The 12,950-nt window shown below is 36.4% G+C and overlaps 1 protein-coding gene across 1 annotated transcript; it reads right to left on the reverse strand.

Annotated features, from left to right (window-relative positions):
* Positions 1–4,639: 4,639 nt before the first annotated feature.
* Positions 4,640–8,756, reverse strand: LOC141339133 (C2 calcium-dependent domain-containing protein 4C). Its single transcript, XM_073844767.1, has 2 exons — positions 8,652–8,756; positions 4,640–5,995 (listed from the first exon to the last, which is right to left on the reverse strand). Exon 2 carries the CDS (start codon positions 5,953–5,955, stop codon positions 4,705–4,707), a length of 1,251 nt encoding a protein of 416 aa, XP_073700868.1. The 5' UTR covers positions 5,956–5,995; positions 8,652–8,756; the 3' UTR covers positions 4,640–4,704.
* Between the last annotated feature and the right edge of the window lie 4,194 nt (positions 8,757–12,950).

The following is a 12,950-nucleotide window of genomic DNA, read 5'->3' on the forward strand; positions in this document are numbered from 1 at the left end:
CACAACAAATCGTAAGGAAGTAGTTGTTTGCCCCTGAATAACATGCCATTTCTTAAAACGTTGTCTTAAAAACGAGATGTTTTATCAAGATTACCAGTCTAAACACAAATAAACATCAGTTAGATCTATCAGTTAGATTTAAAGAGAAAAATAAAACCTTTTTCCACAAAGTGCTTTTTTATCACACAAGTGAAATTTCAAAAAAAAAAAAAAAAGTTTTTGTTGTTTTTATGTTTTTGACGTGAAAAACATCCTGCAAGTAAACTAGAGTGAGCACATACCTGGCAATTCACGTCTGTTTGTGTGTGTGTGCATTGACTTTGTATGTAATCTACTTGCGCGAATAATTAAATTAGCTTTTGGTGTGCACACAACATTACCTGCGGGATGTTTTTCGCGTCACTTGTGTGCTCTACCCAATTTTCTGATACAACCAGACGTGTCAATTAGTTCTTTGCTGATTAGCTTTCGTGACAAAGCGGCGTTTTAACTTGCACGGAAGACGCAATTGAGGCGTGAGAATTGAGGCTCATGAATGACTGTTGAGATAGTATTCTCAACTCCAACAAGCAGAGAGTAGGATGGAAACAGCTTTCCTTACATCACGACTTAAGGGGATTCCGAGTTGACAACACGTGATTTTTTACTCAGAGCTGAACTACGTGACCACTGTACCACATCACGGCACTTCCTCTGAGTAGAACATCATGGGTTGTCATCTAGGTATTATGGCAATTGCAGTGCGTCATGTCGTAAAAAAAAAAAAACCAGTATTTTTAGTGATGCTTGTTAAACCTTAGCATTAAAGTTTGTTGTAGTTCTATAGTGTTTAGTGTTATTTGTTACTTACTGGAAAGGACATTGAATCCAGTCAGGGAAGTTTAAGAAAAGAGGCAGAAATGTATAGTATGGCCATCATAGAGACAAGCTCAGAGAGAGAAGGTTGAAACTATGGATGGCTCATTTGGAAAAACAGGTGTGCTCTGCTACCTCTCTGTCTTTCTTTCTGCTCTCATTCTGTTCTGCTTTCACACTCTTTTTCTTTCCTGTGGCCTAATGAGGTGGAGGCCAGGCAGACAGTGAAGACAGATGACCCTCTGCTGTTATCTGTTTACCAGAAAGAGATGCCTGGCCTTTTCAGCCCCGTTTGAACATTTCTGTTTGCTGAGAAACCTTGAAGCCCCAGAAACTTCTGGAATGGTTTCCCGTGGTGACCGTAGACATGTGTTATATTTTGTTTTCTCATAGCATAGAGGTCACATTCTTTTTAGGGGACAGAGGAAAAGTCTCAGATACATATATTTAATAACAGTGGCTAATGACTTCCATTGGTGTTGTTAAAAATCATTACAGGATAACAATTATAATTGAATTAAATTAGTTCTGTCTGGTGTCACCAGGTGATTCTCATCACAAAAAAGATTTGACAAAATTTTCTACAATTATCAGAATATAAGCCAATTTGCATGTCCTCATTCATCAAAATGACAATTAAAGGGATAGTTCAAACAAAAAGGAAAATTACCTTATGATTTACTCACCCATAAGCCATCCAGGATGTATATGACTTTGTTCTTTCAGACAAATACAGTCGGAGTTATATTGAAAAATGTCCTGGCTCTCCCAAGCTTTATAATGGCAGTGAATGGCTGTTGAGATTTTGAAGTCCAAAAAAGTGCACCTATCCATTATAAAAATTACATAAGAAGTAATAAAGGCCTTTTGAAGCAAACTGATGCATTGGTGTTAGACAAACTTAGCAAACTTTTTTTTTCTAGGCACAAAACACAAAAATACTGATTGAAAATGTGTGGTACAATTATATTCATTAGTTAAGATCATAGTTAACAACTTTGCATTTACAATCATCTACAAAACATTTTGAATGTAACACAGTGGCACAAAAGCTCATTTTAAAAAGAAATATCATGTTTTTTATGTTAATATTTTAATATATCAGTTATCTGGATCTCCTTTCATTATAAATTCATTATCCACACATGAAACATTACCTCAGATCATGTGTGGTGAATAGCAATGAATTGTCATTGCCATTTTCACCATTACTGGTATACAAATGACTAACAATGGAGTTAAAATGTAGTACATTGATCAAACAGTGTTAAATAAAAAAGCAAAAATGGCCACAAATGTGTTATTTTTATTATTTCTTTCATGAGTTGCAAAACCTCCATCTGTCCATCTAAGATACAGATACACCAGTTGAACATCCATGCAGAGGTGCAGAAAAAATTACACTGAGATCTCCATCAAAAAATATTATAGGTTGATTACCACAGTGAAAATATTATCCATGCACACGAGTTACAAACACCAGAGTCGACAGGATCCACTATGAACAAATCACGCTAAAAACGCCAGGTGAACAGTTCACTTCTACATCAAGTACATAGGATTGGCACTTTTTTCATTTAGCAAAATACACCTGTTAAAACAGGAAGACTCCAGCATTCGAGTGGTTTAGGAAAATTAAAGACTTAATGAAACACTTGAATATAAATGAAAAGCTTCATATGCTTTTTGCACTCAAATAATTACGGCACAATCCACAGATCATAAATATAGAAATGTTCTTGTCCGTTCCCTGCATCGCCTTTGTAACCAACCAGCTATTAGTTAGTTTCAATGGGGCCATTTTTGATGTTTTTTTAGCATTTTAATGAGCACTCGCTGCCTCATTACCTCAAAAATGCCTTTTCGGCTCTTTATCTATAAAGCGGAGCCAGAAAGGAAATAAACTCTTACTAAATTTATATAATTTAATATGACTCATCAAAGGAGTCTAGATATTCCTTCCAATAATTTAATAGCTACTTAGTCCTATTTTACCAGAAAAACAATATCTCAAACCAGAAAAGAAATATCCAGCATTCATCCATTCATTCATCATCATATTCATGCCCAGTTTCCAACATTTTTATATTAATACCATTTCTTGTTTAAGGAAAATGCTAATTGCATGTCAGATCATCAATTTGCATAATGACACATGCAGCATATACACTTCAGTTTTCTTCCCATATGATTTTATGATCATTTTTACCATTACACTTTTGGCTACAGGATTGGAATTTGGATCCTCCTATAACATGAGGTGCTATTTCACTTAGTACTTTCCTCTGGGTAAGTAGTGTGCATGGAAAGACTTTCAAAAGAAAGTATTTCATATGAACCCTGTTTTATAAAAGGCTTTCGACAAAGCGTCCAAGCCAGAACACTCATTTCGTACGATGACATCCAACAAATAGGTACAGATAACGATGCTCAGTACAAAAATAGTCCAAACTGAGCAAATCTAAACATGCAAAAATCACTCTTCAATAAGGCTTCTGGGTTTCACCAAATGACATTCTGCACATTTGCAAGAATACGCCATCGCATTTACAAGTCTTGACGCCAGCACATGCAGTGTGACGCAACATTGTTCAGTCTGGTTATTTATCCTCCAAATTAGCCAGCAGATGCATCCAGGATCAAAGCTAACATTAGCACAGTGGGCCATTGTGTAGCTTCAAAGGACTGCGGCTCTGTGGAAATAAGTCTTTACAATCAAAAAGGTAAACGCTCAGTCTTAATTAGGCTAAATGCGTAGACAGCCAAAATACGGAAGGCAACCTACAAAAAGACACTTCTATATTTACAAGCAACAGATTTAGGCTAATGCCTTGATCTGGAGCAGGTGGTGGTTGTCCCTTCTGAATCTTTAAATACTAAATTACCCCTGCTACATGAAAGACAACAAAGCAAATATCTAGTACAGAAGTCCTGGGCCAGATTTACTAACAGTTTGCGCCAGCGCAAACGGTCTTTTAGCATTAAAATAGTACTGTCAGGATTTACTAAAGACACACAGTGAAGAATTAGCGCTGAAAGGGCATGCGTCTGATATTATTAAATATGCTTTTCTAGGAGTTTCCCTTTCAGAAGAAAAACGTCTGGAAGGAGAGTATTAAAATGAAATCACGCAACGTGATTTGCTAACGTTCACGTTCGTCAACTTTCTGGTATTTGCGTCATTTTTTTAATGCCCAAAAAAGCATGTCTTAAAGCAGGCGGTAATTTGCGCTACTCTTGATAGATTGCGCTGGTCATTATGGAAATTATCTGGCTGCGTCTGTGTTCTTAAATGTGTTAGTATAGCCCCTTTCACACTGCACACTGATTCCGGAAAATTGCCAGATTATGAACGCAAACAGGTTCCGGGATTGATCCCGGGAATGATCCCGAGTTGGGGACCTAGTTGGGTTGCCGAGATCAGTCCTGGAATGAGCGCTGTGTGAGCTCCAGAACCAATGCCCTAAAAGGTTGTGCTGAAGTTTTTAAGGCAGATCAACGTTCGAAACGAAAAAATCACTATCACTATCCGTGCTAAAGCTGAGATTGTTTGCCAGTTTAAGGTACGCATCGCATTACACGTCACATCCAAATGTCACGTGTCTTTACAGGTTGCATGCGAATGCATGCACAGATTCCGGAAAATCCCTGGCAGTGTGAATGAACCGAAATCAAATGGGACAAATCACGGGACACATTATCATTGTATTTTCCGTAATAGCTGTGTGAAAGAGGTTTAAATCACACGCAGAATTTTCCCCTCCCATTGGCGCTTTTATGGAATTGCACTCTAACGCTAATTTGCCCTGTTCAGTAAATCTGGCCCCTCATTCCTTTTTCCATGAAGGCCTAACATCCAGACAAGAGCTTGCACAAAGGGACCTCCCGTTCGCCTAACAGAGTGTCTCTTTTCAGGCTTGTGCCTTTATTCACAATCTTGATCTTCAAAGCTAGGATCTTAACTTGAGCCGAAGTCACCGAATCAAAAAAGAAGTCCTCATTGAAGACGGGATTGCGGCTATTCTTGATTATCGTGCTCCTCTGCTTCTGCAGCTTGCCCGGATTGAGGTAGAGCGACACGCAACAGTTGATGCTCTTAATGTCAAACGTGGGATCATATAGGTCCTCGGCCGCCATAATGCGGATTCGCAAACGGGCCGTACCAGCATCGTAGTCTGCGCAAAGTCGAACGGTGCTTCCTTTGTGCATGTTGATGGTGTGCTCCTTGTGTTGAAGGTGGTCCAGAGCTCCACCACCTTGCAAGGAGGAACAATGGCTCCGTCGAGGAACATTAGGGCTGGGCTCTGCCGAGCTGCACTCGTCCGTGGATAAGGAGCTATGCCTTGCAAATGTCCGCTTGCCTTTGGCAACCTTGGCTTGTGTCTCATGGGTGAAGATCTTCAGCAAAGAAGCTGAACGAGAGAGCAGTGGCGAACTGAACGGGGACGACTCTGCCGAAGAACAGGTGTCACTCTCGCCACCGCTGAAGTATCGGTAGGGGTTTATGTGCGAGGTGCTGAAGTCCGGAGGGTTGAGGTGATTCCCTTCATTGCTGCTCTTCCCTTGGGACTTGCGTTGGGTATTGGGTGATGTAACTGGACTGGTGTGGTCGCAGTGAAACAAGGACTCTTTTCGTCTGGTGTGGGGACTCTCCATCAAGGTTGCGAAACCATAAGAAGTCTGAGTCTTTGGAATGTAAGGAAGCGACATGGCAGTCTGGGATTGTGGGTCGGCATTGGTGTCGCCCGCTACGACGTCGTCCGCGCTCTCGATCTGTATGATGTGCCGGTTAGCCGCCCTTAGTAGGTTCTTGGTGTCTCCTGCCAATTTGCTGACCAGCCTTGGGCTACGAGGGCTGTTGATCTTTTTGTTGCTGATGGTTTGCTCTGATGTTGAGGGTTTTAGAGTTTCTTTGGACTTGACGTCAGAAGCTTCGGTTTCTGGTGGGCAGCATACCAGCTTTGGAGGGATGAAGAAATCTGGAATCTTGTCGGGAGTGAGGACGTTGCTATAGACAGGCGCCTTCCCCTTGTCACCCGCTTCTCCTTGGCGGAGCACATTTGTTTCAACCGAGTCCCGGATCTTCTCCAGAACCCACATGATCCCTCTGAGATGAACCCGCTGGGTGATGCACTGACGCCTGTAACCACAAGCAGAACTTTCAAACAATGAGCCGTAAATATGAACCGCTTAAATATGAACCGCTTTATTAATAACTTACGATTAAAGGGATAGTTCACCCAAAAATGGAAATTCTGTCATTAATTACTCACCTGATGACATTCCAAACCCATCAGACCTTCATTCATCTTCACAACACAAATTGAGATATTTTTATGAAAACATAGCTTTCTGACCCTGCATAGACAGCAATGCAACTACCACATTCAAAGCCCAGAAAGGTAGTAAGGACATCATAAAATAGTCCATGTGACATCAGCAGTTCAACCATAATTTTATGAAGCTACGAGAATACTTTTTGCACACAAAGAAAAGAAAAATACCGACTTTATTCAACGATTTCTTCTCATCCGTGCCAGTCTTCGACGTGCATTTACAAGAGTACCACAGTGCGTGCGTTCTGATGTAGAACCTTCGTAAAAGCACTGAAGTCACATGGACTTTTTTAACAATGTTCTTACCACCTTTCTGGACTTTGAACACATTAGTTGCATTGCTCTCTATGCAGGATCAGAAAGCTCTCAGAGTTCATCAAAAATGAATTTGTGTTCCAAAGATGAATACCTTACAGGTTTGGAACAACATGAAGGTGAGTAATTATTGATAGAATTTTCATTTTTGGGTGAACTGTCCCTTTAATCTTATGTGACCAAATTGTATTTAGACATTTTGCAAACACAATACACTAATAAAAACTTTTTAGTGTTATAAACTACTATTCAAATGTTTTTGAACAGTAAGATTTTTAATGCTTTTTAAAGAAGTTTCTTCTGCTCGCCAAGCCTGCCTTTATTTGATCAGCAAAAAGTACAAAAAAAGTACAGCAAAAACAGTAAATTTTGAAATATTTAAAATAACTCTTTTCTGTTTGAATATATTTAAAAATGTAATTAATTCCTGTGATCAAAGCTTAATTTCAGGATCATTACTCCAGTCATCAGTGTCAAATAATTTTTCAGAAATTATTGTAATATGCTAATACACTGATTTGCAATTCAAGAGGTTTTATTATTATTATTATCAATATTTTAAACTGTTGTATTTACAAACATTTATCTGAATATCTGAATAACCTTACAAAAGGTTTCTATTTCAGATAAAATGCCATTCTTCTGAACATTATATTTATCAAGGAAACCTGAAAAACTTTTACTCACCTGTATTCTATGAATAATAATAATAAATGTTCAGAATATCAGAATCAGAATATTAGAATGATTTCTGAAGGATCATGTGACTGGAGTAATGATGCTAAAAATTTAGCATTGAAATAACATTAATAATTTACATTTTAAAATATATTCAAAATAGAAAACTATTTTAAACAGAAAAAAATATTTCAAAGTTTTACTGTTTTTGCTGTACTTTGGGCCAAAAATATTCGCAGGCTTGGTGAGCAGAAGAAACTTCTTTAAAAAGCATTACAAATCTTACTGTTCAAAAACTTTCGACTGGTAGTGTATAAGTGGTAAGTAAATAAAAAAAGAAACGCTTTGTCAAAAAGTTGTCAATGTTCTATCCATCTAATAACGAACAAAAAGTGCTTCAGAAGCTCACTGTTGCTATGGTTATCTCATCAGGTGAAAACAAACATTGTTTCCCAACATCTACCACTAGGTGAAAACAGGTTAAGGCTTCTCAAGCTTTTGTGTGGTTGGAGGTTCAAGTCTTAATTAGCATATATGTAATATTTGTAACCTTGAATAAAACTACATGAAGTTCATTTACAGTTAGACGTGTGAGATGGTATTTCTTGTAGTATTAAGTACGTTTTTTTAATGGATTTTGAAACTTTGGACTAAATTGCCTTTAAAGCTAATAATCTGCGAAAAGAAATATCAAGTCTACACCATTTGGATCAATAAATCAATAGATATCTGAAAAACTTTGACTGTGGAAAAAGGAAATAAATCAACTTTTTCTTATCATACAGATCTTAAGGATTTTTTTCTGTTCCTTTTTGTTCGCGGCTCTGGTCCTATGGTACCCAATCTCTGGACATTTTATCCTTGTGCAACACACTTGATTAATATCATCAGCTCATTAATAGAGGCTCTAAAGTGACCTTCACTGGGCACTTCAGATAACAGAGACATCCAAAATATGCAGTCTGGGGTACTCCAGACCGGAATTAAAAGTAATTAAATTAGTGCACTGCACTTCTCTAACAACTGACACTTGTCATTCATTCAGAAATTACACTGTTGTCGGTGGTGTTTGCATATAAAATTACATAATCTAGATCAGCAGATTTCTTTTAAATATGTAAAATCCACACAAGCTTTCCATCTACAAAAGAAAAAATGGGTAACAGTATGAAGTTGTAACAGTTTCAAATCTGCGATCTGACGCAGAAAAGGACAGTGAATGTATCTTAAATGTGTATTTTGGCTTGTTTGTAACTAGTTTACTGGAAAACAAGACACAGAGAACATGTCATCATGTGAAAGCTTTTTATAAATAGCTCAAGTGCATCCTTTTTGAAATGTAAAACCAACCAGCAATTTTTCATTAATATTCACCGTCTAATACAGCTTAAAAAACCTTTACAATTGCTCATCACAAGTAAGAAAAGTAAACTTTAAAACCTGTTGCGTTAAAAGTAGATTACTCACTGGGTTTACAAATGCTGTTCCTCTTCTCTGCGAATCCTCACACAGTATTCACCTTCGCAGGCTCTTCAGTGTTCATTAGTGTGTGTGTGTGTGTGTGTGTGTGCTGTGTTTTCCCCAGGCTGCGGTGAAAGAGGTTCGGATCCGCAGGTCGCCTGTTGCGCTTATATAGCCCTCATGCAGACGCGCTCGCCTGAACGAACCAATCAGAGGAAACGAAGCTCTTCCGATTAGAGATGTATCGATTCCGAGAAACCGAGCACTGTAATCAATCAAGACCAAATTCTGGGTTTCAAAAATACAGAGCCTGTTTGACTTAAAGTCTATTTCAAATAGATTTTCATATTAAAACAAATCGACTCTTATGAGTTGGTTCTTTTTAGTGAATCAAAAACACAAATTTGAGCGTTTGCAGAATTTAACTAACTCACCGTGAGAGACAATTTAAATAAAAAAAGAGACATTAAAATAGTTATGTAAACATTTTTGAAAGAATTTCAGATTATTTTTCAATTAAAGTTATTTCTAAATGTATTGTTTATTATTTTCTGAATCTGAGGTGTTCTTTACTGAAGAATCACCTTTATTAGTTTCCCGAACGAATCGACTCTTATGAGTTGGCTCACAAATTGGAGCGTTTACAGAAATGATCTGACTCACTGAACTGCAAAGGAACATTAAAATACTTACATAAAACTTAAAACATTTTTTGCAAGAATTCCACATTATATTTCAATTGAGGTTATTTCTAAATGTATTCTGTTTATTCTTTTTTTTTTTAAATCTGAAGTGTTCATTTCACAAGAATCATTGAATACACAAGATAACTATAATAACTGATTCAATATAGTTAATCAAACAATCGACTCTTATGACTCGGTTCAAAAACACGAGCGTTTGCAGAATTTATCTAACTCACTGAACCGCAAGAGAGCCATTTTAAAAAAGAAACATTAAAATACTTTTTGCAATAATTCCACATTATTTTTTAATTTAAGTTATTTCTTAATGTATACCGTTTATTCTATTTCTCTTCAGTCACACTACCAAACTGATTCTTTCTGTGAATCAAAATCATACAGCGCGACGCGTCCGATTTTCAAACGAATCGACTCTTTTGAGTCGGGTTTTTTAGTGAATTAAAAATGGATTTATCTCACTAATGAATCGCAAGGTGCCACATGTTATATTTTATAAAGAGCAAATAAAAAAAATTAAAATACTTATGTAAATACTTTTTGCAAGAATTCCAGATTATTTTTAATTAAAGTTACTTCTAAATGTATTGTTTATTCTTAGTCTGAAGTGTTTATTTATGAAGGAAATGGAAACAGAATCGTTTAATTTCCTTATGACACAATATTCTGTGGGTCTTCAGTCACACCACTACCAAACTGATTCTTTTTTGTGAATTAAAAACATACAGCAAGACGCATCCGATTCCAGAGCGAATCGACTCTTAAGACTCGGTTCTTTTTAGTGAATCAAAAACACAAATTAGTTTGTGTTTGCAGAATTTATCTGCAGAATTTATCTGACTCACTGTTTGCAGTGTTTGCAGAATTTAAATAAATAGTAGATAATAGATAAAAAGATAAATTGCAGAATTTATCTGACTCACTGAACTGCAAGTGTCACTTTTATCATATCTGACTTGCTATGAATCCAGTTGTTTGTATGTAGTTAAAAGATAAAAATTAAATAATTTTTTTTTTTCGCACTTTGCGTATGTTGAGTGTTTTTTTTAAATGCTAATTTAAAAAAAAATGACATTAATGTAAAATATTTTTTGCAAGAATTCCAAATTATTTTTTAATTAAAGGGATTTTCTAAATACATTCTGTTTATTCTTTTCTCAATCTGAAGTGTTCCTTTACTGAGGAAACGGAAACAGAATCGTTCAATTCCTTATGATACAATATTCTGGGTCTTCAGTCACACCACTACCAAACTGATTCTTTACAGTTAATCAAAAACATCCAGCGCGATGCGTCCGATTCCCAAACGAATCAGCTCTAATGAGTCGGTTCTTCTTAATGAATCAAAAACACACAAGTTGGACGTTTGCAGAAATTATCTAACTGAATGAACCGCAAGGTGTCACTTGCTATATTTTTTAAAGAGACAGTTTAAAAAAAGGACATTAAAATAGTTATGTAAAATATTTTTTCAATTAAAGTTATTTTAAATGCATTCTGTTTATTCTTTTCTGAATCTGAAGTGTTCATTTACCAAAGAAATGGTTATAATTCCCTGTGATACAGTATTCTGTGGGTCTTCAGTCACACTACTACCAAATTGATTCTTTATAATGAATTAAAAACACATAGTGACCCGTCCGATTGCCGAACAAATGAATCTTTATGAGTCCGTTCTTTTTATTGAATCGAAAACACACAAATTGGAGTGTTTGTAAAATTGATCTAACTCTCTCAAAAAAAGAACATTAAAATAATTATGCAAAGTATTTTTCAATTAATCTTTCAATTCAAGTTATTTCTAAATGAATATGAAGTGTTTACTTGCTGAGGAAACAGGAAAAGAGAATCATTCATTGCCTGATTAATTAATTATTATTATTGGCCATCGCTGTAATTGGCTCATATAATTAGCTTTAGCAATAGCAGCAGACTGTAAGTAGCCTTCAATCAGACAGTAAAGGCTGAAGCTGATTAAATGTGTAGAAGAGCATGCACAATACAAGTACTCCATCATTGCTTGTTAGTTGCTCAGTCATTGCTAAAATTGACTGTTCCGAAAAAGTGAAGTCAGTGGAGCACAAAAGCACTTGACTTAATTTAATTTAAATCACTTGCCTATCTTCTGCCGCGATCTGACCATTGGTTTCCCTGGAGACCTTGCCATATCTATGGCAACAAATAGATTTTTACAGGAGCAGAAATAGAACAGGTTCCAAATAGTGACCTGAGGAGAAAGAAACCCCTGGGTGGTGCTGGGTCTCCAGGAATAGAAGAAGACATTGAGTTATGGACATGTACTCCTTCATACAAAAAAAAAAAAAAAAAAAAAAAAAAAGTCATTATTTATGTGCGTCATTCCGAACCGGTATGACCTTACTTGTTCCGAAGCACAATAAAAAAAAATATATTGAGGCTTTTAAGCTTCAAAAAATGATACAGACAAAAAAATATATATAATTAAATGTGACCCTGGACCACAAAACCAGTCATAAGGGACAATCTTTGGCTGAGATACAACTATTTGAAAATTGGCTATTGCTACAAATATACACGTGCTACTTAAGGCTGTTTTTTTGTGGTCCAAGGTCACAAATTAGTCCATAGGACTCATTAGACATTTGTGTGAGAAACTAAAGAAAAAGTATGTTTTTATTTAATGAAAACATAATCTTCCAAGCAAGTTGAGAAAAGTAACTTCGACTTGTAAATCATTCATTCAAAATGAATCGTTTCACAAAACCTGAATGATTCATTCAGGAATCAGATGGATCCGATTCTCCTGCTCAAATGATTCAGTCGCGACGGCTAACAGCTTAATTTTTGGTGTGTTTCTCACAAAGCTATCCTTTTACTCACAAAAACGTGGAATAGAAGTCACATGAATCACATTTAAGATACTTTTATGGTAAAACTTAAATAACTGGTTTACTGTAACAGCATAAAGGAAAAAATTGCCAGTAGCCTGCATTCTTCCACAGGAGTCCTTGCATGCGTTTGAAACAACATAGGGTGAGTAAATGTGCTTCATTTCTTATTAATGCTAAAGGTGGTATACATTGATAATTATGTCCAGAAAGCATCAAATCAAATCAAATCATAAAATTCAAAGTAAACAAACTTGTCAAGATAAAATTTAAAGATGGTCGCGCCAGCTAAATGATTCATTCGGGATTTGAGAAGCAGATGAATCTGATTCACCCGTTCAACTCACGATTCAGTGGTTCACTCGCAACGGTTAACGGCTTAAATATTCGGTGTGTTACCACAAAGCTGTCTTTTTACTTTCAAAGACTTGGAATAATGGTCACATGGATCACATTTACGGCGTTTTGTGTCGTTTTAAGGCTTAAACACCCCGTTTACTGTACTGAGGAAAAAATACCAGTAGTCTACATTCTTCGACAGGAGTCGTCTATGCCTACGCATTTGAAACAACAAAGGGTAACGTTAAGTAAATGTGACTGAATTTTATGAACAATTTCGTTTGGCTCAATTTTTGGCCATAATTATCAATATATACCACATTTAGCATTCAAAAAACTAAAAGTGTACAAACTTGTCAAGTGGTATACCCAGTGTCGCTGTATTAAAAGCGTTTGGC

This window comes from Garra rufa, chromosome 7, assembly GCF_049309525.1.
Source record: "Garra rufa chromosome 7, GarRuf1.0, whole genome shotgun sequence".
Classification (NCBI taxonomy): Eukaryota; Metazoa; Chordata; class Actinopteri; order Cypriniformes; family Cyprinidae; genus Garra; species Garra rufa.